At 44.5% G+C, this 26,434-nt stretch overlaps 6 protein-coding genes across 8 annotated transcripts; 3 read left to right on the plus strand and 3 right to left on the minus strand.

The window, feature by feature from the left end:
- The first annotated feature begins 4,478 nt into the window (after positions 1-4,478).
- On the plus strand, positions 4,479-14,779 carry LOC6901179 (sodium/potassium/calcium exchanger 3). Of its 3 annotated transcripts, none has more exons than XM_002133844.3 (7): positions 4,479-4,883; positions 11,615-11,752; positions 12,521-12,828; positions 12,913-13,144; positions 13,206-13,352; positions 13,424-13,762; positions 13,834-14,779. In XM_002133844.3, the coding sequence occupies exons 1-7, from the start codon at positions 4,805-4,807 to the stop codon at positions 14,151-14,153; spliced, it is 1,563 nt and encodes a 520-aa protein (XP_002133880.2). In that variant the 5' UTR covers positions 4,479-4,804; the 3' UTR covers positions 14,154-14,779. The 3 variants fall into 3 exon arrangements, with proteins under 3 accessions (XP_002133880.2, XP_015041443.1, XP_033240297.1); XM_015185957.2 differs by lacking the exon at positions 4,479-4,883 and adding an exon at positions 7,990-8,061 and having other exon boundaries at positions 13,834-14,153; XM_033384406.1 differs by lacking the exon at positions 4,479-4,883 and adding an exon at positions 8,540-8,591 and having other exon boundaries at positions 13,834-14,153.
- Positions 14,780-14,864: 85 nt separating this feature from the next.
- On the minus strand, positions 14,865-16,751 carry LOC6901177 (uncharacterized). Its single transcript, XM_002133842.3, has 3 exons — positions 16,407-16,751; positions 16,214-16,300; positions 14,865-16,153 (listed from the first exon to the last, which is right to left on the minus strand). Exons 1-3 carry the CDS (start codon positions 16,464-16,466, stop codon positions 15,869-15,871), a joined length of 432 nt encoding a protein of 143 aa, XP_002133878.2. The 5' UTR covers positions 16,467-16,751; the 3' UTR covers positions 14,865-15,868.
- A 66-nt stretch (positions 16,752-16,817) lies between these two features.
- LOC6901176 (smad nuclear-interacting protein 1) lies at positions 16,818-18,509 on the plus strand. Its single transcript, XM_002133841.3, has 2 exons — positions 16,818-17,540; positions 17,601-18,509. The coding sequence occupies exons 1-2, from the start codon at positions 16,945-16,947 to the stop codon at positions 18,304-18,306; spliced, it is 1,302 nt and encodes a 433-aa protein (XP_002133877.2). The 5' UTR covers positions 16,818-16,944; the 3' UTR covers positions 18,307-18,509.
- A 141-nt stretch (positions 18,510-18,650) lies between these two features.
- On the plus strand, positions 18,651-20,211 carry LOC6901175 (uncharacterized). Its single transcript, XM_002133840.3, has 2 exons — positions 18,651-18,932; positions 19,446-20,211. The coding sequence occupies exons 1-2, from the start codon at positions 18,693-18,695 to the stop codon at positions 19,572-19,574; spliced, it is 369 nt and encodes a 122-aa protein (XP_002133876.2). The 5' UTR covers positions 18,651-18,692; the 3' UTR covers positions 19,575-20,211.
- LOC6901174 (uncharacterized) lies at positions 18,987-22,801 on the minus strand. Its single transcript, XM_033384410.1, has 3 exons — positions 22,217-22,801; positions 21,624-21,826; positions 18,987-19,750 (listed from the first exon to the last, which is right to left on the minus strand). Exons 1-3 carry the CDS (start codon positions 22,761-22,763, stop codon positions 19,694-19,696), a joined length of 807 nt encoding a protein of 268 aa, XP_033240301.1. The 5' UTR covers positions 22,764-22,801; the 3' UTR covers positions 18,987-19,693.
- On the minus strand, positions 22,728-25,060 carry LOC6901173 (uncharacterized). The gene is given in 3 exon segments (XM_033384660.1): positions 22,728-23,012; positions 23,014-24,028; positions 24,747-25,060. Coding segments are annotated over 3 exon segments (1,365 nt in total). The 3' UTR covers positions 22,728-22,976.
- Between the last annotated feature and the right edge of the window lie 1,374 nt (positions 25,061-26,434).

The raw sequence follows: 26,434 nt of genomic DNA on the forward strand, positions 1-26,434 counted from the left end.
AGGCAATCGCGTCGAAGGCGTTGCGTAGCCACTGTTTGTTCCAGCTCCAGCTCCAGCACTCGGCTTTCTCGTATTTTCGAAATTGTGGATGCCACTGATTTTCGTCTTTTGTGGGGGCTGGAAGAAATTTTGAAATACACTTGTAATAGTGGAACAAAAAAATTTGGTTGCTCCAGCTCCTATAGTCGCTGAGAACTAGGCGTCAAATAAGATGGACAGACGAACGAACAGAGAGACATAGCTTTATCGACTTGGCTATTGATGCTGATCAAGAATATATCAACTTATGGGATCGTGAATGCTTTCTTCTGGATGTTACACACATCCACTTTCACCAGAAATCGAATATACCCCTGTACCCTTCGAGTACCGTTGGTATGAAATGTTTTATCATAAAAACGTTTGTTTAATCGATCATTCCCATGGCAGCTATAGCTGCTGCGATATAGGGCTCAGATCCAGCCTACTTCGACAACCGACCAGCCTGCTCCTTTAACCAGTCGTGACACTTTTCTATCCGTTCGATATATCGCCATCACTGTGGCAAGGGGCGGGGCGCACACCGAAAGAGGAAGATGTTAAGGCGAGAGCAGGGCAGAACAGTCATCCATGAAAATTCTGGTTAAAGCAATGATACGATCTTATCTTAGTTCAGCAATCTGGTAGATAATAGATCTCTGCGTTTTCGGTTTTATTGTATCTTCAAAATTGTTCAAAACTCAGATTATCGCCTTTTGAGGGAGTAGTACGGGGCGTGGAACAATTTCAAAACACACCTGCTTCAGTGCGATATCACAGGAGTCTGAAATTTGGTTGATCTAGCTCTTATAGTATCTGACAATCAGTGATGCCTTTTCCGGATTGATCTGTCCTTTTAACCCCTATCCGGAAATCGATCCTGTTTTAGGCTCGATTTGTCAGCTTTTAGCCATTTTTAGCCTTTGATTAAATTCGTGCTCAGGCCAATCAAATTTAGATAAATAGAATTTCGAGCTTTAAATGCAATTCTTTGCTTCACGTAAATCCATGCTCCCCTACAATTACATTACATGAAAATTTGTAGTTTCATTAGATGTGCCATATTTATAGACTACCAGAAGAGAAATGAGAGAAATATAAGAGGATAAATAAACAAAAAAAAAGTTTTCCGGCTTTTCTGCCCTGTTCACATATTTTGATCCTTTCATACTTTTTTTTGTTTTTGTGTGGTTTGTCCTGTTTTAGTTAAGAGATGTTGGCGTGACTTCTGACAACTAGGAGTTCCCATATCCCATTACGTATGCCTTGCAGTTAATTACCAAAAGAGGCTCATCGTTGGTTCAGCGATACATAATGTCTTGTCCTGTCTTAGAGAAGCCTCGTAGTTTAATAAATAAAATCAGTTTCAATGTTGTTATTACTTCGAAGGTCTTACAGCGCCTTTCAATGGGAAACAGATCATATGCAGTGTCTGATTATAAAACGACAAAGAAACAAAGAGTTTTAACAGGAGAACTACGATCTACGAGTGTGTGGTCTTTGAGTGCTCCTTGATAATAAAACCTGATAGATGAGACTCGAGGTAACCATTATCATCTGTTGGGAGCCCCACTGCACTATGGGACCAATAACTACTTTTTGTGGAAAAAATTTGCCCTCCAGAATATCATTGCCATCAACAAGCATAATCCGTCCCTTGCCTTTCCATTTCCTCTTAAAAAAACCTCTTAAATAACCCTAAACCAAAAAAATCGCATAAGAGAAATGGGGTGTTGAAGAAGACCTTGGCAGACCTTGTACTGAATGCTTTGAATGATGAAACTATTGCCCCAAATACTAAAGAATATTTAATTGAAATGGATCTTGATTGTGTTGGTCTAGACTTTGATGGATGTGGTGCCATACCAGACTCTAGAAATTCTGCCAGCTCTGCCAGGTATCCCAGCTACTGTGGGATGGTTACTCAGGCCAAGAACTACTACTGACTCATGCCTGAACGGTAATTAAAATCTTCTTCATTGAATACAGTAGTACTTATCATTTAAGTACCACTACAATTCAAGCGAAGAGAGGAAGACCAGCAATATATTCCTTTTGGAAAAATCATGCAGTGATAGAGGTATAAAGTGCTCTAGTATGGTTTCTTTGGTGTCGAATCGGTGGCAACCCAGCTTAAGAGATACAGGCCCCTTTGGGAAATCCTGGGTAAGCCCTTGGTCGAGGTACTTCTGCTATTAAATTAGTTTGCTTTTCAAGAAAATCATCCCAGACCATCCCACTGCCTGCTTGCCACACCATTCGTTTTAGGCGCTAATTTTTATAGCGTTCTCCGACTTTCCGGCTATCATTCGACATAGTTTCCCCACCAACCTCGTTTATCTTAGAGCCATTAAAAACATAACGTTTCTCCAATCATTTACAGTTCAAGTTTCGTTGAGTTTGCACCATTGGCCCCTATTCTGGAGCATTTTTAGTCTCAAAAGGGGGAGTTTTGCTGGTCGACGATCGCTAGACCTCCCTCCTAAAGACGCCACCCCAAAGTTTTGCTGTCAACATCCACCTGTCTACCGGCTGAATAAACTCCCTTGTAATATCAAGCGATAAAGAACACGATCCTACTTTGATGTTCCTTTGGGATGGTCCTTTTCATAGTTCCCGAGGCGGGTGCTCGCCTTTAAGCGCGTTTTTCGAAATTCTTATAAAATTGTTTTAAGAAGACTTAATTTTTCCAAGTTTTGTGCCAAAAGTGCCAAAAATCATGCTACTTGACTGCTTTTGTTTCAACTTCTGTCCATAACAGTTAAGGAACGTTTTCCGACTGACTTTTTAGATTTGGAAAGCGCACAATCGGCTTGAATTGAGTTACCATCAGTGGCCACATCCTTCGAAATCCGCTACCGTATGCATATTACTTTTGGTGTGCTCCCCACCTGCACAATATTGGTGTTTTGTATTCATTTGATCGATTCCCGGATCAAAAGGATCAATGCCATGAATGCCATTAGACGTAAGACATCTGCAGCTGTTTTCATTGTGTTCTAGAACTCTTGGGAGTAATTCCTTTCCAATTTGTCGAAAAAAAGTTGTAAAAGCTTTTACCTATGTATATATTTTAGGAACCCCTTTGGACAGAATATTGAATTTCAGAAAGAGCGGTCTACAGTGGAATTTAATATGACGTGCACTTGAAGAAGAATCGAATGATCTACAACATGCATTAAATATTGTGGCTGGAATCATTTAGGTCTGACTCATTTTAAACAAAATATAAAGACCACTCTGATGGGGCTGCACTTAATTGCACTTAAATTCCTTAATCTTATACTTTCTAAACACTTGAACAGCTAACATAAGCTGATAAGCTAACTGTGGGCTCTGTTGCATTTTTTGTTGTGTGCGATCAATGCTTTTCTGACATATGTATGGCGGCTACTTTAAGGTCTTTTACAAAATGGCTTTTGGCCACGAAAAGTGGTTTTTGGGCCCATCGTGCACTGTATGAAAGCTGACATACTGACTTTTAACACATGCGTACATACATAAGTGTGTGTGAATGCGTGTGTATGTACATACATATAAGGAAACCGATATTCAATATGTCATTGAACACTATCATACGGACATCAATCGAATACATCCATATGTACGGGTACTTGCGTAGCTCGGTTAGTGACTACTGCCAATAGATTGATAAAATGTCAGGCAATTGTTTTTTTTTTTTTTGCTTCCTTATCAATTAATGACTCCACGCACAGATGGAAAGGGAAGGCGTACCCACACACACACACACGTCCATTACACACACACACGGAGGTACCTATTTGGGCAGAAACTTGAGCCGAAAAGCTCGACTGTCGGATACCGATACCCGTCAAAAGTACTGCCCAAGAATGGAAGATGTATAAGTAAAGACCCGCAACTCCTCCCAGACTGCCATAGATAATAATAATACTAATGTATGTGCATATCTTCAGAATGTATGTATTTTCAGAAGTACAATGTATAGTAGCGATCGCATCTGAAAGTGTAGATCGGCAGAGCTCAGGTATAGCCCAGTACGCTTCGATTCGGGCAGAGCATGAGCAATGCTAAGGACGATGCCCAGAATGGTGCGGGAATCCCCCTAGCCGAATCGCGCTGCTGCTGTATCTATCTAAGAATCTTGAGAATCCCCTTTCCCAAACACCCTTTCTTTCTGTACCCTACACATGCACGCGAGTCGCAGTTAAAAGAAGAAAAAAAGCACACATGAATCAGGGTAGGGAAAACGGGCAGAATTAAGCACGAAGCAGTGTGGAGGCGAAATAAAACATATAATAAAACCGACAACGTGAAGTGACTGACTTGAGGTGACTAGACTTACTAGAGAAGATATCTTTATAAAACCGTCAATACGAAGCGACGCTGGCGCTGGCGCTGTCGCTGTCGCTGGCGTTGGCGCAGTCGCTAGCCGGTTGCCAGTCGACGCTGCCACTGCCACTGCTGTGTCCGCCGGCGCTGGCGTCGACGTCGCAGTTTATTATTAAGACGGGCGCGCGCTGGTCGCTCTTAATTAGTTGTGCGATATAATTCCAGCCAAGCGGTTTGCTGGAGGAACCACCGGGAAGCGTACAATCGAATCGAAATAGCCGGAATTCGAAGTCCGCACGTTGCGCATACGCCGTGTATGCCAAGCCAATCGAGTGTCAGCACAAATCCGAGAGCAAGCTTCAAATAAATGCAAACAAAATTCAAACAAATTCGAGATCGCCTCCCGCCTACGATTTTTTTTCCCGTTTCGTTTGTTTTTTGAATTTGGCTTCAAGATCTGCTGTTAGCTTTAATAATGGTGAAAAACTTCGGCCTTTTGCTGGGCCTGTTCGTCTTACTATTTGGCAGCCACGCAACGAGTACCCACGCAACAGGTGAGTCGACAAACTGTAAACAGCTCAATTCAGGGACATTCAGGGCATCCATCCAGGATGCCGACCTCCAAGCGTTTCCACGCGCTGTCCTATAGGAAAATATAGTTTTTTGCTAGTTTCTACTGGTTTCAAATGTTTGTTTCCTTATTAGCTTTTGTGTCGACATGTGTCCAGGGTTGACATAGTTTTCCGGCCCATTATCTAAATGTTTTGTCACTACAGATTGCAGATTACAGATTACAGACATCGGACAGATCAATGGATCGATCGAATCGATCAATCAAATGTCTCTTATCCACTGCTCTAGGGTGGGGGCGGGGACTAGCATAGGGACGTACTGCTGGAGGCTTTTCAACAATTGCAACTTTAATGGACTCATCGTAGTCGAGGACTCCAGTGCCAGTGGCCGGCATGTGGCGTGGCCCTTATCTAAGGCGTGCTCCCAGCAGCGATGATTTATGCGAATTTATTGGGCCATCGCAACTTTCGATTTATGATGGCTTTACGATACACTCAGAATGGGATTTAGATTCGGAAATATACATTCATCTATTTATATGGCTGATGCCATTAACAAATCATGGCAATCCACTATCTTAATACATATGTACTCTCGCCTGCCGCCTGCCACCTGCCGCCTGCCACCTGCCGCCTGCCACCTGCCACCTACTGGCTGCTGATATTTGAATCGCACTTGGCTCATTATCTCCGAAAGCCGACATTCCTCCATGTCCCTTGATTGCGGCCCGTGGATTTGGATCGACTCGAGGTAGCACAATCATTTATTTCAATTATCAGTTGGACAGATCCATGCCGTGATCTGCAGATTCGAACACAAGTACAGACTTCTTCTAGATACGGCTCGTTTTGATAACACATGTCCATGCCTCCCCGTTATAAGCCACCTCTTCGATATATGATTGATTTTTGCGGCTCGGACACGTCTTATCACGTCTGATACCAATTAAAGACATTAAAATACTTAAAGCACTATAAGCTTAAATTTAACTACCACAGAAATGTCTAGTCATGATGAATGCATTTTCACTAGCCGATCATCGCACGCTCTCCCCTATTTTTTGTCAAACACAAAGCGATTCAGAGATTCACGGGGCATGTTTGGGCATGTTTGACCGTCGCTCGGCAGTCGGTGAACGAAAGCGGCGGCATGGGATTCCCGGATTCCTTGGAAACGCAAATCCCAGACCCTCAACCATGCCTAGAGGCAGACCCGCACTCTACCCCAAGCCCAGATCTATAAATACGCTGCCCATATACGATTAATATGCTCATTTGGCGTTCGGTATTTCCGAAATGGGATTTTCGCTGGAATAATGAAAAGGAATTTGTTCGATTCGCGCTGACGGATCCATTAACATTTTGGGCTATGGCTCTTCCCAATCATCCGGCACGGGGGATCTTTTCGCCTATCGTCTATCATCAAAACTGCTGCAGTCCAAAGTGCCAAGCGATCCCCCGCTCGGCGGTGGTTGCATTCATTCTCCCACTGCCCCCACGACGCTTCGCCTCCACATTCCACAGACCCGACTTGCCACCAATGCTACCAATGCTACCTCTGCCAATGGTGTTGGTCTTGGGGGCGCCTGCCACTTCGAGTTTGAGCATTATTATCCATGTATTTATTTTTGTTTCGCTTTGTATTGTCTTGTTTGGGCTTGTTTGGTCGGTGCAAGCAAGCAAATCCAACTCGACGGCACCATGCAACACGGTTTCCACAAGCTCAAGACCCAACCCAAGCGTTCCAACAGTTCCTCTGTTAAGTGTTGTCCAATATTCTTTCATTATTTTCGGGGTTCGATCTGCTTATAGTCTTATAATCCATGTACTTACTTCATTATAAAACATTATTCCTCTCGTCATTCTGTTTTCATGTCCTCGCTTCCCATGTGCATAACAGAAGTCATCTCTTGGTAAGTCGGAACGCATCGATATTTCATTAAATACATAACATTACTTACATAACATTCCTTTAATCGATTATCATCTGTTTTTTCAAAACTAGTTAGTTAGTTAGTTTTCAAAACTAATCTCCGTTCCCCGAAATATTCGTAATTATTCATGATGCATATATGGATGTATTTCGGTCTCAGGTGCTTATATAGTATAGCTGTCTGTATTTTAATTTTTTTTAAAACGAACTTAAACGATTTATTGATTTTTGTTAATTTACTTTTTGTCGAAAGTGAACTGAATTGTAGTTCGTAAGATAGTTTATTACATTGTACATATATAGGGAAAACAATGGAGCTCATTCGTAATCACATATGTATATATGTGAGAGTGTTTAATTTATTAGCCATCGTTTCATTTACTAGCCTACATTGTTGCCATTTCCAATGAGTTGAGCTAGCCAATAACAAAATTTACTCATTTTGTCGTCAGTTCATTAAATAATTAATTAACAGTTTACATTCCCATATGCACATTCCTTAGCCCAACATTATGTTGGCCAGTGCAAGTACGGCCTGGCCATAACCAGAACCAATGCCCAGCCGAGAGTCGAGAGCCGACGACAGTCGTGAACCAGTGAATAGTATTTAGTGAACAATTATCCAGATACTTTGGAGCCAGTTGGATGCCAATTGCGAGGCTTTCAACGAGCTTCGCAAACTCTTGGACCTGCCCTCGCCTCGCAAATGAAACGAAGAAAAAACGAAGCAATTATTGATTACAAAGTGAGCGGGGCATGGAGCGAGGCCAGGGGCAGGAGCATTGGAAAATTCGTCGAGGGGCGGACCGAAGGGCGGTGGGTGGTGGTGATGGCGTTTACCTAATTGCTGCCCAAAGCCAGCCAAAAAGTAATCGAATTTCCACTATTTCCGCAACTGGAATGGGGAAGGGAAGGCCCTCAAGAATGGCTCTACTCCGACCTGTGCTGGGGCTGGGGCTGAGGTTGGGGCTGGAGTGTTCCCAGCTTGTGTGTTTGGGTTTTTCAATGCATCTCATAATCACTCTGCCGGACAGCTGGCAACAAGTTCAATAAACTTGTTTGTCGGCAAGTCAAGCTCAATTCGGTTCGGTTCGGTCGCTGTTTTTGAGCTTCGCCTGGCTTAGAATGGAGCGACACGTCTCAGTTCGGTTCGGGCCTGAGCTTCAGTTGGGGCTGCATACCTGTGGAGCCAAATGCATTTCGTTTGCACAGCCAGCGCGACTCCAAGTAAGATCTGGCAGCGGAGCTAACCAGTCCCATGGGATGGTTGCTTCTTCTTTTGTGGCCGTGTGTGTGCGAGTGTGTGCGAGTGAGCGCGAGTGTGAAGCATATGCTCACACACATTTATGTACTACGCGCCCATATATGCCTATATGCCTATATGCATGTACATTTGAACGATGACATGGACGAACCCATCGATATCGATCGCTGCAGCCCAATGTTTACTCGCCTCGATTGTCTTTTGCTTGCCGCGTTTCAATTTCCAGATGGCAGTGTTCTTCTTTATTTTTTCTGTGCTCAGTGCATCTAATTATTCAATTATGACTGATTGTGCAGCCCTTGTTGTAGATCGCTGTTGTTGCTGTTGCTGTTGTCGCTGGTGGCTCTGGTGGTGCAGGTGCAGGTGCAGTGCTGATGCATTCTGGCACGCAATTCTCCACAGATAAACACAAACAAAGCATAAACGGGGGGAATCCGCCGAGCGTATCCGCACGTGATGAAGAAATTTCGAATCTCTGCAATCAGGTCAAGAGGTTAGTGACGTCACAATCTGGTTGCCTACCGCCCAGGCCCAGGCCCCACAGCCGCCGGGGACTTGGTTAACAATATGGAAACGAAAAGAAACGAATCGTAAAAGCCAATAGTAATTAATGGGCTGCTTTATGGGAGGGTGTAAACGGGAGAGTGCTGATAACCGTTAACTGTCCCCCACACACACAGAGAGAAACCTCAGACAAGGTCCCAGAAACAGACCCCCTCCAGCCCCCGCCCAGCAGTGCACCAGCGTCGCTTAATTTCTTGGTAAATCTGACTAGATAAAATAATCACCGTGTCCCCGTGCCAATGAAAGAGATTATAAAGAGACACGGCCAGCACGGTACCGAACCTTAGAATACCCTTTCAGAGCGGTTTTCAATGGTTTCCTATGCCAATGTATTGCTGGACTATCATCGGATCAAAAACTATGGGATCAAGCTATGGCTATGGCCAATGGCTCTATCGATTCCAATGTCAGTGCTAATCAAGAGTATGTGTACATATGTATGTGTGCATGCATGTATGTGGGCGGAGATTGTGGGCTTCGTGCTTTGCCTAAATCGTACGACTCTCTTCAAGGGTATAGCCGTACTTACACGAAGCAAAATCAAAACAAACATGTGAAAAACGACCGAGACGCCTCCATGACTGTCCCATTTATTTTGGACCGTCGATTCAACGGCCGCTTCCCGCCAAGCGACGCCAAAATGCACAATACGTATGGCAATAACAATGCTGTAAAACTCCAATCGAAATGCCAATCACAACCAATATTGCCCCTGGCGACGACTGGTGGGGGCAGCGATGCGGACGGGGGCGGGGGCGGGGGCGGGGGCGTGGGCGGGCGTGGTGGTATCTTAGCTGGAAGACGCTATTATAAAGGGTTATCTGACCAAGAATTCGAGTATGAATGGAATATTTCTGTTTTTCTTGGGGTTTTTGGTTATACTATTTCGTGGGAATAAGGAATTATGTATAATGAAACCATAATAGTACAGAGCATTATACTTTGGAAATGCGTGACGAATGAAAGCAATAGTACAAGATGACTGCCAGTATTTATGTACAAATGTAGCTCCATTGAGTGCCATATCATCCAAGAAGAAGGAGACTAAGAGTGTAGGGATACATGCACTAGAGATCTGCATGGCTCCATTCAAAACATAAGTCCAAGAGAACGCATTCGAATTGAATTTATTTGAGTTAATGCTGCCTAAATTTCACAGTCCATATAAGCAAAGACTATACTACAAGGACCAGATAATTGTATAGAGTTTTTTGGTCCAAGCTAGTCACACACCTAAGCTAGTTTCACACCAAAAATAAATAAGCTACAAGGCTTAGATTTATTTATTTACACCTCAAAGTTTTATTGGTTCTATTTAAATTGGCAATAAATTAAGAAAATCGTAAACTTCGAAATCCTATCCAACCCTCCCTTTCGCTTCAATAAAATAGATATTTATTACTTTTTGAAATTATATGTAATTTAAGCAGGATACAATTTAAAAAAAAATTCCACTGAGCACGAGACAAAAATTGCTACTTTGTGACTGCGCACTTTCAAAGCAATTGATGGCCTTTCATAGGAATTTTAGAGGTGTCGATACAATGGCTGAACCTGAAGATATATCGAACGAAAGTTGAAGTTTGCTAAAATGTTATGTTTCTTAATTTTGTATATGGTATGGTCTTATTGTAAGACTTTAAGTCTTAAGTGGTATTATTTCCCAACAAAAACAGCTACTAATCATTAAAATTGTTCAAGTAATGCCGCAAGTACGAGGGTACAAGTCATCAAAATTGTCCAAAGAATGCATTTTTGAAGGAATTTTTTTAGTAAATCAACCCCCTTTTAAATTACCATAAGCAATACATGATTTGACACTTTGGTATTGGATTAATGTGGCAAAATAAGAAAGATGGGGTTGGTTGATTTACTGCAAAATTTACTATCATACTACCATACCATCACATCCGTTATCATAGCATTTAGCTCTACAGCACCTTCTTAAAAGATGTCCCCTTTGCTTGTCTAATTTGTTTAAAATTTCTCCTGCCAAACCTTCGGCAGTGTTTTGTTTTCTTTCAATGAAATCAACAAACCTCTCTTTAAAAGAGCAAGTTCCATCCTCGACCATTTTAACTTACCTTTTAATGTGTCATCTGTTCTACATGGCAAAACACAAAAACAGCTACAGAAATCTCTCTCCCACGCACTCTTCCTCGTGCAGTGTGCGCGCTCTGGCGGAGCGAGATAAAACGGCTGGTGTTGGTGGGATAATATAAAGAGACAGATTTGAATACAAAATTGTAAGAAAAATGGAAATGGATAAAGTCTTATACATACAAGTCCCTCAAACGGTTCGACCGGCCGATTCCTTGCCCGGTACCATTCGCGGTGACTTCTGCATCCGATGCTGTCGAGTCTGCAGAAAAGGAGATCACCTTTTGGCTCAACGAGAAGGAGCTGGTCACCTGGGCTCTAGCTGCCAAGGACTGGATCTACGAATAAAATGGCAGTCATGTGTAGAATCAGATCTTAATCTGCATTTGTCTCTCCCTTAAGTTACACAGTACATAGATTCTTCAAAAGAAATCAAGTTCCATTATTCTTACATAAAATTAATTAGTCCCTTTTGCGAACAGCGATACCGAACGTCACATAAACATAAATATGTACTGACTGAGTGAACTTGAATTGAAAGTGTCAATTAATTTTGAGTGGAGTTTGCGAAATACGTACCTCTTTTGAAGGGTGCCCCCTAGCTCCTTAAGAAAGAGCTCTTATTTGGTCACATTATATTGATAGTCGGTTTAAGTTCGGGTTTTTCTGACGACTTGGATTGCGCTTTTGTCAGTCAGACGTTGGATAGTTGGTTTTTTTTCTATTATTTTCTTGCTTAATCTTATCGTGTTGAGTATTTTCCATTAGCTTGGAAGAATCAGGGCCGATGTGCATATCAGAGTGGCTGACTAAACGATTAATTCTGTTTTTGGGCTGTTCTTTTTTTTGCAGCCGGCAATGAGAGCAACTTTCTGGAGGCATCCCTGAGATACTTTGATGAGCAGCTGCTCTACGACATACTGCCACGTGCCTCGTGCCCGGGCGACGATGAGACCTCACCGATGGATGAGTTTTCTGACCTCTTTACAGGTAAGTTTTCGATGTGGACAGTCGCACTGTCGGACTGTCGGCACAATTCAAAGTCTGTAGATAACCACGATCAAGTATTATCCGAAGCTATAATTTCCCTCGGGCATTATCGGTCTCTCGGGGCACCCAATCCAAATCATAGAGCGGAATGTGCATTAAAACTACTTTGGATAGACTTGAACTTGTCAGTGTGGGGCGTCCGGTGTCCAGACTCTTCGGCCTTTCTTGCTTCACACTCCATATTATCAGCAGGCTCCCCCGATAACGGACGATTCAATGGGAATCAAATCAGGCAAGCCATGAACTTCTGTTTATACTCGTACCCTCTACGTGAGTGTATACTATACGTAGTAGTTGCACTCAAAGCGTACCAGACGGGCACATAAGACTCTGTCTATTCGTGCGGAACACTCTGGGTAGGCGCTCTTATCGCGCACAAGCTTGAACTGTTCCAAGCACTACAGAATACTTACAACTTAGATTCAGATAGCTCTTCTGGTGAATGTAAGGTGTCTAGATTTTAGTAAGAACAGCGATTAGATTTCTAATGTTTCTGCCTGTAAATATCTACTAATACCTATTCGGAGGTATGTCTTTTGGAAATGACACTGATAGATGCCGTTCTTCCGGTATGGTATATGTAGTTCTGTTTGTGGGAAACCGGTTCTCCACGAATGGCTCGAAAGCAACGAAAGTGTTGCCTACTTGTGGGGCATTCCCTCGCATACATGAATGCATGTACGTTTATAACTTTCTTCGGTCTTGCAGTGGAACAGCTTCGACAGGGCTGGGTGGTGCTTCATGTCTTTGCTGCGGTATACTTCTTTATACTGCTGGCCATAATATGCAACGACTACTTCCTGCCCACGGTGGAGTGCATCTGCGAGGACCTGCACCTGTCCAAGGACGTGGCGGCGGCCACCTTTATGGCCACGGCCACATCGATGCCCGAGTTCTTCACCAACACTATCAGCACCCTGATCCTGGAGTCGGACATGGGTCTGGGTACGATCATTGGCTCGCTCATGTTCAACACCCTGGGCGTGGCGGGCCTGGCGGCGCTGTCCATTGACAAGGTATGTACTCCTCTCAATGTTTTCACAGAAAACACTTGCACGTCTACACAATTCAAAATCGAAATTCAATCTTTTGATTGGCAGCCGGTTCAGCTGGACTGGTGGCCAATAGCGAGGGACTGCTTCATCTACATATTCAACACGATAATCCTGCTGGTACTGGCCTGGGGCGGCAGCATTAGCTTCGTCGAGTCCTGCATCATGATGGGCTTCCTAGTGCTCTACTATCTGATCACCTTCAACAACAACAAGTTCATGCCAGCCATTCGCGTATTCATCGAGGATCGCATGAACTGCTGCTTCTCCACGCGTTACGGTGAGTCCACTTAGTCCTATGTTCCTGAACCTGCCCCATTCTGATCCTGGATGCCTTGTAGATCTAACGGAACCTCCGGAGAACAGCGCCAAGGCACAGCTTCCGCTGAAGAAGGATCCCCTGACGGGCGATGGCCTATTCGTGGTAAACTTGCCAGAGAACACCTCGTCGATGTCCTCCACCGCCAATCTGACTCACTCCAAGCATTGTAAGCACTATCCCCCGCTCCATGCCAACTGTTTCTCATCATCCCTTTATCACTTTATCACTTTATCACAGGGAACGGCGATGACAGCGATGAAGACGATATGCCAAAAAGCATCTACGCCTATCCTCACGACGCCTCGCGCTTCATGAAGAGCTGGTGGATCTTCGTTTTCCCGATTAAGTTCACCCTCTCATGGCTGATCCCGCATCCGATGAAGCACCGCCGCCTCTACCCACTGTCCTTCATCATGTGCATCCTCTGCATCGGGGGCAATGCCTACCTGATTGTCTGGATGCTGACGGCTTTCGGAGTGGCCATCCATGTGCCAACAATAGTAATGGGTCTCACTTTCCTGGCTGCCGGCTCCACCATGCCCGAGGCCGTCTCCAGTCTGATATCCCTGAGGAACGGTAAGCGGAACGAGCCTTGATTCCGGTCCCAGTTCGAATACTGATCTGACTTTATGCACTGTCGTTAACAGGTGAAAGCGGAATCGGAGTCTCGAACTCGCTGGGCGCCAACTCGCTGGCTATCCTGCTTTCTCTTGGCGTGCCCTGGTTCATCAAGAACTGCCTAAACTATGGAAGTGGGGAGCCGCAACAGGTCGGCACCCAGGGCATCGAGTACAATATCCTGATACTAATCATTTCAACGGTGGCCCTCTTCATAATACTCAGCTTCAGTGGCTACCGCTTGACCAAGCGGGTGGGCATCGCTCTCTTCACCGTCTACGGAGTGTTTATCGTTCTTCAGATTCTGATTGAGATGAATGTGTTCTTCCCCAGGGACTGCAGCAGCTAGTGGCGGTAGGGTAGGGCGTCTGTGGCACGTGCTCCTGGTGCTGGCATCAGCAGTGATTTTTTTTTTTTGTTCCGAGTTCGTTGATTTCTTGTTTTCTGTTACATGCATTAATTTTTGCTTAAGACTGTCTTTAGGGTTAAAAAACGAGTGCAGCAGGAGAGCTTCAACAGAAAGAAATGAAAAGGAATAAGCTCTGCAATTTTCTATTTATTCGCCAGTGTATATATGTATGTATTTATGTAAATATGTTTTTGTGTGTAGTCCCATAGTTGTAGGCAAATAACGACGACGATTCACAAATGTTTCAACTGTTACCAAAGCCCCAAACGAGATACTAGGAATTAAGCGAAGTGAAGGGAAACCCTCGAAACCAATCAAACCAAATGTTATAGCCACATACAAATCTAGATGGTCTTTTGACCAAGTGCCCCACGATATTTCCAGTCTGCAGCTCGACGATTCTCCATTCGGACCAGGGCTGCTCCCCGGAGCCGCTCTTTCATACTTCTGTTGATATTGCGTTGATGTGTGTGTTTATACACTAGTAACTATTGTTAGCGTTACCCAACGCCCTTGATAGCACTGTTATTAATTTATAAATAAATTCTAAGAACAATTTTACAAAACATGACTTTCATTTCAAATATGCGTATTGGGTTGGGGTTTGGGTTGCTGTTGCTGAATAAAAAGGAAATAAAACAACAGCTTTGATAGGTTTTCGTATTCGTTTCTTGTTAGAGGGATCTAGGGATTTACAGCCCCCCCTCGTGGTAGAGGGACGTTGGAATTTTCTAACAGTTACATCACAAATCACAAATAAATAAGTATATAAATGAGATCAAATATTTTGCGGTTTACAAAGATAGGCCATACTTATGTGTACATAAACACAAATACGAATTCGAATGCATGTACATATATACATGGAAATACAGTGGAAATAAACGCGATTTCGGGGAAATATTTAATGCTAGATATTTTGTAAGGTTTCCGGGTGTGGTGTTCATATAATCCATCTTAAAGATATTTATATATTTATTTATATAGGTGTTTCCCGCTAGAAGGGGCTTCTATGTTCTTCCTTCAGCGAAACAAAATGGTAATTTATTTTAAGAATTTTGTTGCTTTCCACTTTGGGTTGGCAAATGTCTTGGAGATTTGGGGTTGGGCTAAGCGAACGTGGTCACAATATATGCTTGTTTGTTGTATAATACACAAATACTTAGAACTAGATACTTGGATTTCATATACACACATATGTATATTAATTTGGTATTTCCACAAATGCAACACATGTACATATACACATATACACATATATATATATATAGATATCAAGGAAGTTTTAGAAACTTGCCACATATGTAACATTTGCCAATCTTCCCTACCATAGGCAGGGCATGCAAGGTGGTTTGCATGCCGTCTGCCTTTCCTTGTCTTGTCCTGTTTTTTTAAACAAATCAGTCTGAGCAATTACAATTCAAATGTGCTTGCGAATGCGAACCGGCAGCTTAAAGCTGCTTCCTAACAACCTGTCGAACCAATTGGCACAAATTACAATCAATATTCACAGGCATTATTCCTATAACGACGACGGTGATGCACTGATCATTGTGCATACAAAGAACTGATTAGGTAACAGAACGCTAAGCTAATAAGCAGCATCTCCCAGCCTCAGGTCTGCGAAATCGTGAATGCCAACTTTAGGCTGGCCACTAGGTGCAGCAATGGTGTCCGTTCTTAACGTAATAATTGTGCATGGCTACAGTGCCGTTCTTGCTATAGCTGCCGTTGCTTCCGTTGTACATGCTGCTGGTCAGGCCGGCATCGGCGCCGGTATTGCCTTTTGCACCGAGGCCGCTTTTGGCTCCAGTGCTATACGGTGAAGGGAATGGTGCTGCATTGGCAGCATTGTTGTCGTCGGTGCTGGTGGCCGCATCAAAAGCTTTTATTGGATTCTGTATGATTTTACATGTGAACTGGCGATGAGGTCCCGGCTCCTGTTGAAGTAAGAAAACTTTAGATGGTAGACTTGGGTTTATTTCGGATTAATCACTTACCTTTGGCTGAATGGGAAAGCAGCACCAGAGTATGAAAGCTATGAATGCTACTAATGTACCCACAAGCAATATGAAGTCCTCAATGGTCTACACATGGACAAAATCAATGTACGATTTCAGTCTCACGTACATATGCACATGCACACATACAGCCGTACGAATGTGTGCATGCTTTAATGTAGGTCTTACTTACCGGCTCTTCGCCTAGTAGCACATGATTAATTAAATAAACAAAATCATCGAATGGTGTCATTGTGAAGCGGAGTAAATCAGTTTTCACTTTGTTTGGGTTTGGGTGCGACGTTCGGCCGACAGTAACAGCGACTGCTTCTGCGGCTAATTCTGTTTGAACTTACAAATGGCGTAACGCGACAGAACACAACATGCTTTCAGACTATATACTAACTAAGATCATAATCACCATAATTAGATATTATTTTTCCTAATTTCTAAATCGTAGTTATTCTAGTCTGCTACCCAAAGCATTGAGATGAACATGGCGCGATGTTGTACTTTTGTACTGTATCGATTAGTATCGATTAAACGTATCGTGCATCTTCAAATTGACTGGACAGACCTAGAGATGTAACTCACATTCGCTCTAGCCGATTTGAACGGATATCGATCAGCCAAACAGCTGTTGAAGTAGCCGATATGCCATCCCTAACCTATTTCAAAGCCATTTAGTTTGTGTTTTTTGTTAATATTCGTGACTTTAATAAACAATAGCAATGGGCAAGAGACGCGGTACGCCCGGCGACCAAAAAGAAAATTCCGGGAGTAGCGACGAGGACCAAAAAATGGACGAAAAGAATGCGCCTAACCTCAAGAAAAGCAAGCAAAGGGAATCACGGTACAGTTCGAGTTCATCTTCCAGCAGCAGGAGTAGCAGCAACAACGACTTATCGAACTCCTCGGCGGGCAAAAAGCAGAAGCGCAGTAAAAAAAAGAATCGCAACACAGAAGGCGCTGAAGAAATACAGGAAAAGCGGACCAGAAATTTAGAAAAGCAGTCTGAGGAAACCAGCCAGAAGGTGCAAGAGCAACGCTCGAAGTGGGACAGTCCCGACCGTGGCAACGGTGGCCAACGTCACAATTCCCATAGAAACACAAAACAACGCAGACACAGTCGTAGCTACTCGCGAGAACGGGAAAGGGAGCGCGAGACAGAAAAAGAACGCCACCGAGACAGCGACCGGGACAATCCTACACGCCGCGATCGCAGTCGCCGGGAACAAAGACAGCGTTCACCTGTGCAACGACAACGAGCACGCAGCAATGAACGGAAGGAGCGACCGCGGCGTTCCCCCGAAAGGCGTCCAGAGCGGCAAGTACAGATTTAACATCCACCGAGGCGCCCCTTGACTAATTTCGCATTTCTTTCCAGGCGCAGTCGTAGCCGCAGTCCCCGCGATCGACCAAACAGAGACGGACGCGACTTTGGGCGTCGCAAACAACAGCGCCGCGACAATCGTAGCAGAGGAGACGACGAACACTTCGAGTGGGGCAGGAAGGGCGATGACAAGGCGCCGCCGGATGAAGAGCCTGTCGAAAAGGAGAAGCCCAACTTCGGGCTAAGCGGAGCCCTCACCGAGGACACTAACAAAGTTAATGGAGTTGTTGTCAAATACTCGGAGCCGGTCGAGGCTCGCAAGCCGAAGCGTCGCTGGCGCCTGTACCCGTTCAAGGGCGAAACAGCACTGCCTACTCTACACATACATCGCCAAAGCTGTTTCCTCGTGGGCCGCGACCGCAAGGTGGTCGACCTGGCGGTAGATCATCCAAGCTGCTCCAAGCAGCATGCCGCCCTGCAATACCGGCTCGTGCCCTTTGAGCGCGAGGACGGCAGCCAGGGAAAGCGTGTGCGTCTCTACCTCATCGACCTGGAATCGGCCAACGGAACGTTCCTGAACAACAAGAAAGTCGATGGCCGCAAGTACTACGAACTGATGGAGAAGGATGTCATCAAGTTTGGCTTTAGCTCCCGCGAGTACGTTCTGCTTCACGAAAATAGCAAAGAGGACCAGGAGGATGATGACGTGCATATCAAGGAAGAGCGTGTGGATGTACCAGCCGAGGAAGTAAATGCCTAGAGCAGCCAGTGCGCAGCCGGGCTCCTGTCTCGCCTTTGCAATCGTCGGGGGGCGGGGCAGTAACACGGCATGTGTTTCATTTGACCCTTTCTTTATGTACAATTTTTATTTACCGCACCTTGGCTGAGATCAGTATACATTTACATAACATGGTTTTGCGTGCCCACTGCCAACATACTCGTAAATAAAATTCCAAACAAAAATTCTCTTAACTTTACCTACCCAAAATAACGAAATGGAAATCGTCCAATCAGAAGCGACACCAACAAGAGGAGGTCAATGAGAGAAATTCCAGCACCAGCAAAAACTCAACTTCACGACTCGAAGCATCTACTCGCTCCAACGTCAGCTTTCAATGTGTATTTGTATCCGAAACGGGCAACAGCATGCGGTGGCAGCTCTCAATTTTGCTGCTGGCTGCTGGCTTGTCGGTAGGCGCTGCTTATCGTCTGCGTCGTCAGGTAATTGCACCCACCTGGCTTAGGGATCCTTTTGTTCTGCCCGCCTTGAATGCCTCCAAGGTGGTAGTAACGCCGCAAAATCTGAGGGAAACGGCTGCCATACGCACAACAATACAAAAGGCCGTCGCAGAGGACACCTATGTGGTAGCTGCCAGCCCACCGCCGGTAAGTAGAGACCATTGCTAAGACTTAGAGTTGGAAAAAACTATTGAAGAAACCTTTCCGATTGACAATTATCAAGTGTTTAATCAATCTTTTCTATACCTGTTACTCTTAAAGTTAGGTACTATGTGGAAATGAATTTAACAATTTTCGATTTCTGTGAATATCTGGAAGTCGAAAGCTGTAAGTTCGCAAGCAATCGCTTTTGTGTGCATGTGGTACATACATATGTTTGGTGCCAAATTCAAATTCAAAAGGCCACATATGCATGTATAGCGATTGGCTATAGTGATGATCGGAATAATAGTACAGATAGAATATAATGGCTCATAACTAGAGAAAACATGTTACAAAATCGAATGATGGATATACATATTTAGCCTTACTTCTTAGGAATATTTGCATAAGAAAGAGCGATCGTTGAAACTAAAACTATTAAGTGTCATGGTTAAGCAACGCACCGTGATTGGAGAACTTTGTAGTCTATATATTAACATACTCTCTTCTCCTCCTCAGGAGCTTCAGACGCCAGTAGGCAGCATATGGCCAATGCCAGTGCCATTTGCACCAACACCGTTGTCCCAGCCATGGAATCTAGCGCTGCCAATTTGGGGCATATTTAGCCTCTGGCCCACAATGGGCTAGGCCTTTCGACAGAACTTTAATTTACTACTCGAATGATAATAACAATATTTAAAGTTAAGTACTACGTGGAAATCGAAAACTGTATACCTAGTATTTCCGGCACGCAAGAAAGCAAGCACTCATTGATCGAAGATATGCGGAAGCCTGAGCAACTTCGAGCTGCGCCTCTTGAGAAACTGAAAGGATTGGGATTGAGATCATCAATGTTTAGGATTGGTTGTTGATCAAAATGCAAGCACTAACTGGAATTTGTTATGGTTTATGTATGGTTTTATTGTGGTTTTCAATCGAGTCAAATCAAAGGAATAGCATCGGATGTATTAGAATGTCGTACGAAATTACTACAGTTCGAACAGTTCTTGAAACTACGTTGTCTTTTGTGTGCCGTAAGACGTTTTCAATTCTGTCTAAAACCGTTTTGGCTGTACAAAAAATCTTATTATGTTAAGTAATTACTATCCATTCAGGTTTAGCTCTATATGCAAGCTACCGTTAACAAAAAATTGCTCTAAAATATATGTATATACTATAGTGTGTCTTTATGTGTGGGTATGGGACCGCAAATCAATGTTAATTACATATAACATTTATCTTGGGGAGAAACAATTATTGTGTTGAATTTCGTGTTCTATAACTAGACCATGTATGTATGTATACCATATAGTAGCTACACATACACATATATATTATTCCTATACGCAATATATCATTTAAAAACATTTCCTCGACATGTTTCTTTATAAATTTTGTTCCCTTTGTAATGAAAAACAAATTCTAGCTAGATCTCAATGACTCATACACGAAAAAGAGAATTTTTATAAAAATGCCATGGTCAAGTAGAATGACCATTTATTTTGGGTATACATATTTGAATATTTGTGCACTCTTCTAAGCAGAAGATTTCTAGTTTAAATATCTATTGAAATGATGACGAGTGGGGAGGGGAGGCCAATACAAGCCAATTTCCCAAGGAATGCACAAAGGACCCACATACACATGTACACATGTATCTATCTGTATCATACTGCCATCATATGTACGTATATATTGTACTGCCTTTCCTGTTGGCAACTGGAAAAAGGATGGTCCGTTTCGAACAATGAATGTTAGGCTTTGGCATCTCCATCTCCTACATCAGAAACATATAGTCGGAGACACAAGCAGACAGACAGACGGTCGGACAGAACGAACATACATACATACACACATACATACTCATGTACATACATATGTAGTCAGATCAGCTTGCTAAATACACAAGAATGCACTGAATGACGACTGGCACTGGCGGGCACAAAAAAACAATGCGAGCTTAATACAATAAAGTTTTGTTTTTGTTTTCGTTTTCGTTTACGTTTTAGACATATGTATATGCATATTATATATGTATGTAAGAATGTTGCGATAGTATTTCAAGTTCAGCTTGGGTTCACATTTAGTTTAGCTTAAGGGGTCGTAGAGCTGCCGCAACAGTTTATACATATAAGGCGTCTTCTCAGAGAGTGAATTAGGTGATGCAGCACTTGGGTGCTTGTCTCAGACCGCGGAGGGCAATGTCTTTGTTGCTTTCTTGTTGTTTTTTTCCGTCCGAGCGCGATCCGAGAAAAGAACTCTGCTACTAGGTCAGAGGTGCACTACATACAGAACTAGCACAACAGGTGGCTAGTCTTGTGGTTGCTTTGATCTTGGGCATGGCGCAGTAACGGAATAACGGTATAACAGAATAACGATATAACGGTATAACGATGACAATGAAAACTGTACAAAAAGCAGTTAATAATACACAACTTTTGCATACGCATGTTACATGGGATAATAAATAAGTACGCGGGGCTCAATTTCCTATTCAAGTTCAACTCAAGCAGCAAGGTACGACATTTAGCTTGGCTGGGCACTGTCCTGGACGATTCCGACTTTCGTCCTTGTTCGGTCTATTACTTCTGCGGCTACTTCGGTAGATGTTTCTGTCCATGGCCCATAAGATGTGTGCGAAATGTGCGTGCATACATGGGTACAAGTATGTACACATGGATGTCTGTCTTATCTAACCTCGTCGATGTCCTCGCCCTCTGAGGAGCTGCGGATCGTGTTGTACTGGGAGTTGCGGCTGCGCAACATGCGCAGGAAGCTGCCCACGGCGAAGATGGTGCGGCGATGTCGGTGGAAAATACCCTGATATAAGGCGTCACGTAGCGTTTTCCGGTCCTCCACGTCCACCGATGACGTCAATGATGTTTGATGTTGCACACGTGCTGCGAATACATAAAAATTAATCCGACTAATAAATGATAAGGGAAGTTCGTTGATGACGTGGGCATTCAATATAGGAGTATTAATCTTCCGGCACTGTAATCTCTGGCGTAAGTAAAAAAAACTATATTCAAATTAATAAAACAGAACTAAAAGAGGATCTTGACCCAGTTTCATTCGACTCGATGGATGAATTCCTTATAAGAATGTCTCCCATTGCATAACCGATTCGGATCAAGAATAATCTTCAATGGAAGTTCTCTAACGCTCCTAATATCAACCCAAATGTTAGCCCACACTAATTTATGTACATTAAGCTCAATTTTGAAGCAGGGTGTGGGACGTGTACATTGTTTGTGTGTGTATATTGTATATTATGTATGAATACTAACCCGCTATGGGTGACTTGGGCGACTTAAGCGAGTACTCGTCCAGACTCTTGCCGCCCAGATCAAGCTTTAACACCTTCTTGGTGAGCTGCTGGCCGGCCGGCTCCGTGTTAGCTATCTTCTCGATCTTGATGTCCACATTGCGCTGGCTAACGGCGCTTTTTGTGGGAGCTGTCGGCAATGCGGGATCAGCCGGCTCTACCGCTTTGGTAGAATCGCCGACAGAATCGCTGCTCTTTCCCTTGCCAGCATCGGTCATTTTGTCGCTCGTGTTAGAGGTGACAGGCGTGTTGTTGTTGGCCTCTGCCTCCTGAACAGTCGTTGGAGCGGTCTTATCAGTATTATTGTTATTGGAGGCCGATGCTTGTGTACCGCTACAGCTGGGTGCCGCTAATTCTGCAGATTCAACGCTGCTGCCGCTGCTGCTCTTTTCAAAGACGTCGACGGCAACAACAGCAACAACCATTGTTCGAGCGCGAGCTTCGGCCAAGACGCAGTTACGCTTCCCAAATCCGTTTGCTGCTTGTTGTTGATTGTTTGTCGTTTGCATATAAACTATTTCCGCTGACGTACGCGCTGTGCGGTTTGGCTTTGTGTGGTACAATCGTCTCGTCTCGCCCTCGCCCTCGCTCCGTTTGATTTTAATGAGTTTGTGTGGATTGTTTGCCCGGCCCACCTTTTTTCTATTGTTAGTTAAGTATCGTATCTGTTTAGCTTGTTTCCAATTTAATGCAATCGAGTATTTGTGTCTAGTTTGCTCTGGCTATGTTGGTGGTCTGGCTTCGTTGGGTATCTGCAATTGATTGGTTTGCGGCAATATCAAAACTCGCGCTGTACAGCGCCACCTGATGGGTGCAGTCGGTAAGCGTGATTTGCGGCAGGTGCGGAGTATCGATACTATCGCTCAAGCTGAGATGGCTCAGGTTATCGATGATCTCGTATAGTTTCAGCTGATCGAACGTCGTTGCCGATAGCTCCGCTGTACTCCCCTGCTTGTTGATCTTCGAATGATGCTGCTGGACATACAAATCACACATAATCCTGGACGCCGGCCCTACTGCATTTGTTATTTCCGACCTGTGATCACCGGCTCCCGCTTCGCCAGCCTGCGACTCGTCTGCCGCTTGTTTTAAGGGCCTTATATGCACGCTGATGGGATCTGCCGGACAACTTTTCCCTCGCTTCTTCGAGCTACTGGCTGCCTTGCGCCGCAATCCCTTCAGTAGCGTGACCAATCTGGCGTTCAACTTCTGATCCGCCGCTTGTCGCTCCCCCGAACGGTCTACTGGGTCCAAAGATGACGGCGTTTGCAACTGCGACGTGCGCCTTATTGCATTACGCTGGCCAATCGATTCCAAGTACTTGATGTTGGCGTGCAACCCTCGCTCGTAATATCCGCTGGCCAGTTGCAAATACGTGTAGTAGTCGACTCTCTCTCTGTGGGGTTGTCGTTGTAGGTTTTCCACCTGGTTATTAGAAATATTTAGATTATAATTGACATGGCTGCCTTCTCGGTCGCTGCTTCTGCTTCTGCCAGTGCCCTTGCTGTTGCCGTTGCCGTTGCCGTGGCTGTCTTCGTCGTCTTCCCCGCTGACGTTGTCATCATTGCGGTTCGATGTCTTGCGCCGACGTCGCTGCCCACTGCTGCTGATCCATAGGGCGCGCTGTCAGGCCAACTGGCATTGGACAAGCTTCTTTAGCTGGTCGACGCTTTGGGAACTCTTTATTCGGCGCACTGCGTCGTTGTAGGTCTCATCGGGCGGCTCACCTGAGCAAATTGTTAGCCGTCCACGGGCTGCATACGTATCGTCGAATCTGTAATTAGTGGAAGCACCACAACAAAAATAGATGAACAAATTTAGATATGTAGAAAGGGCAACCAAACAAAGCATTAATTACAATGGCAAAAGCAAACACGTACGACAAACAAGCCAGCAAACAACCACGTCCCGAGCCCATGCTCGCTCGGAACCGCGACGCGTAATATAATTAAAGACGAATGTGCGGGTATGCCCCCAGCAACTTCATTGTCTTGAGAACTTCAGGAGAGCCCTGTGTGCCCCTTAGACAAGATATCTCTCTCTCTCTTTACCAAACTCACCCCCAAATAGTAGTCAGGCAGGCAGTTATTGCGATCAGTGTCCACAGAATCCCCAGATATAAGGCATTCAATTGCTCTCCTATATAATAAAGTTAAATCCCGTACAATTTAGAAAACTTGCACGTCATCTGTTGGAAGCCCTGGCAAGGCTGCGTAACTGTAGCTGTGACGATGCGGCAGAAATTCCACATGAAACACAAAAGCTATCAACCAGATATCCGCCATACTCAGCCCGCAAGCTTAAGCTCTACGCTCCCCGCTCCGTACCCCTGTCAGGCCAACCTATATTTATGGCCGCAACTGTCAAACAGATATCCAACCTACACCACCCTACCATACACACACACATACACATACACACACCCATACCCATGCACATGCACACAAAGCACCCACAAAACATGGATGCAATCAAATTACGGCGGGAGGTACCTTGGAAAGTACTGCACAGGGGTGGGCCACACATCGCGCAGCTGCGCAAACGTTGGTGCTAATGAGGAGGACATTCTAGATGCCTCCGCTGCCAGTCCCAGTCGGCGACGCCTCCTTTGGTGGCGGTGGCGGTGGGCCAGCGGATGCTTCTGATGGAGATTGAGGTGCTGCTGTATCTGGTAGTCGCGGTAGTGGTTGGCGATCTCATGACGGTAGCGCTCCGTGCGAAAGCACTTCGTATTGAAGACGCGTCGCATGGTCAGCCGGGGCGGGTACTTGTTGCCGGTGCGAAGCGGAACACCCACGACAGCCATGGCACAAGATGTCCCCTGAGCTGTCGCCATGGACATGGCTGAGAGGCTGCGAGGCTGCGAGATACCGCGAAATTGACAGCTCTGCAGACAGGGCCCAACGACAGGGACAGGGACAACGAGACAAAGGAATAAGTTAACCCGTGCCGCAAATCGAACTGGCCCGCCGGAGCCAACAAAGCGAACTACGGGAATTGACATTGATGAGTCTGCCATTGTTATTAGGAGCGACTGAGCGGGAAGCGAAGGAGGAGATGAAGGGAATGGAGGGGTTGGTTAGGTTCGGCCCGGTTTGGGTGCTTTAAATTATGTACATTTATTGAACAAGAACCATTCTGTTAGCAACAACGTTTGCGGTTATTTGTTATCACGTCAGGTCGCGATTTGTTGCCGTTTGTTTGACATCGAAGTAAAATGGAATAAAATGATGAGCGAGGACGCGACTCCAGCCCAATGCCCAATGCCCAATGCCCCAGCGCCACCCACTCAAACCCAAGCCCAGCCCCAACACAACCCTATCTCACCCGAACCCACCGAATCAGAATCAGAATCATTTAAGTTAAGTGGGTATGGGTGTGGGTGAGGGTGGTTCTCAATAAAAAAATTAGTACGAGTAGTGTTCATGTCGTTAACTATTGTAACTGGTACATTTTCGGAGGAGCCCCTGCCTCCCGCTAGCCGGCTCCACCCGGCTCCACCCGACCCATTTGCATATTTCGGCTCACGATAAGTAACAATAAAATACGTCAAGAACAATGTAAAGAAACGATAGAATAATAATGGGACTTGGGGCAAGCAGGGACCCTGCAACACCATAATTTCAATCTTGATACATACCCACGAGTATGTACATGCTTATGTGCACACAAACACACACACACACTTGTACATTAACATTGTTAACATTGTTACTGTTCTTTTATGAATGAAAGTACAGGCTGAAATGTTGACGAGAATCTATAACTTAGTATAATTATCGAAAGCGACTGACTACCTTCCCACTATTGTTCACCTTTTCATACGAGTACATACCATTGGGAACATTATTAATGTTTTCTATCGATGGCGTATCCAGGACAAGTGAAACCTTATACGGTTCGAGGAACTATAATAACTGAAATAATAGTGGCATTCCACCCGGTCAGAACCGTTCTTTCGCTGTGCAAATTGGCCATAAGCGAGCACAGGCGAGTCATTCGATACGGATGAAACGCCAGGAGGGATTCGTGTCTTTTTCCTATAAAATACGCACAAGGGAAACTTCGGAAAATTAAATAATAGACGAAAACTTCTAAAAGTGAAGTCAAGCAAATTGTTGGCTATTAGATGTCTGCAATTATGGGAAAACGCCGAATTATCCGATATACTACGATTTTA

Source organism: Drosophila pseudoobscura, chromosome X, assembly GCF_009870125.1.
Source record: "Drosophila pseudoobscura strain MV-25-SWS-2005 chromosome X, UCI_Dpse_MV25, whole genome shotgun sequence".
In the NCBI taxonomy this organism is placed as follows: domain Eukaryota; kingdom Metazoa; phylum Arthropoda; class Insecta; order Diptera; family Drosophilidae; genus Drosophila; species Drosophila pseudoobscura.

Bases quoted from the DNA above. Each gene is read 5' to 3' on its own strand.
- LOC6901175 (XM_002133840.3), top strand. From the start codon at position 18,693: ATGCGGTGGCAGCTCTCAATTTTGCTGCTGGCTGCTGGCTTGTCGGTA. The intron at 18,933-19,445 runs GTAAGTAGAGAC...TCTCCTCCTCAG, and splicing joins TAGCTGCCAGCCCACCGCCG to GAGCTTCAGACGCCAGTAGG.
- LOC6901179 (XM_002133844.3), top strand. From the start codon at position 4,805: ATGGTGAAAAACTTCGGCCTTTTGCTGGGCCTGTTCGTCTTACTATTT. The intron at 4,884-11,614 runs GTGAGTCGACAA...TTTTTTTTGCAG, and splicing joins AACGAGTACCCACGCAACAG to CCGGCAATGAGAGCAACTTT. The intron at 13,763-13,833 runs GTAAGCGGAACG...TGTCGTTAACAG, and splicing joins TCTGATATCCCTGAGGAACG to GTGAAAGCGGAATCGGAGTC.
- LOC6901174 (XM_033384410.1), bottom strand. From the start codon at position 22,763: ATGCAAACGACAAACAATCAACAACAAGCAGCAAACGGATTTGGGAAG. The intron at 21,827-22,216 runs GTTAGTATTCAT...ATGTATTCGCAG, and splicing joins GCCCAAGTCACCCATAGCGG to CACGTGTGCAACATCAAACA. The intron at 19,751-21,623 runs GTTAGATAAGAC...CAATCCTTTCAG, and splicing joins AGGGCGAGGACATCGACGAG to TTTCTCAAGAGGCGCAGCTC.
- LOC6901176 (XM_002133841.3), top strand. From the start codon at position 16,945: ATGGGCAAGAGACGCGGTACGCCCGGCGACCAAAAAGAAAATTCCGGG. The intron at 17,541-17,600 runs GCAAGTACAGAT...ATTTCTTTCCAG, and splicing joins CCCGAAAGGCGTCCAGAGCG to GCGCAGTCGTAGCCGCAGTC.
- LOC6901177 (XM_002133842.3), bottom strand. From the start codon at position 16,466: ATGACACCATTCGATGATTTTGTTTATTTAATTAATCATGTGCTACTA. The intron at 16,301-16,406 runs GTAAGTAAGACC...GTCCATGTGTAG, and splicing joins TGCTACTAGGCGAAGAGCCG to ACCATTGAGGACTTCATATT. The intron at 16,154-16,213 runs GTAAGTGATTAA...TTACTTCAACAG, and splicing joins GCTTTCCCATTCAGCCAAAG to GAGCCGGGACCTCATCGCCA.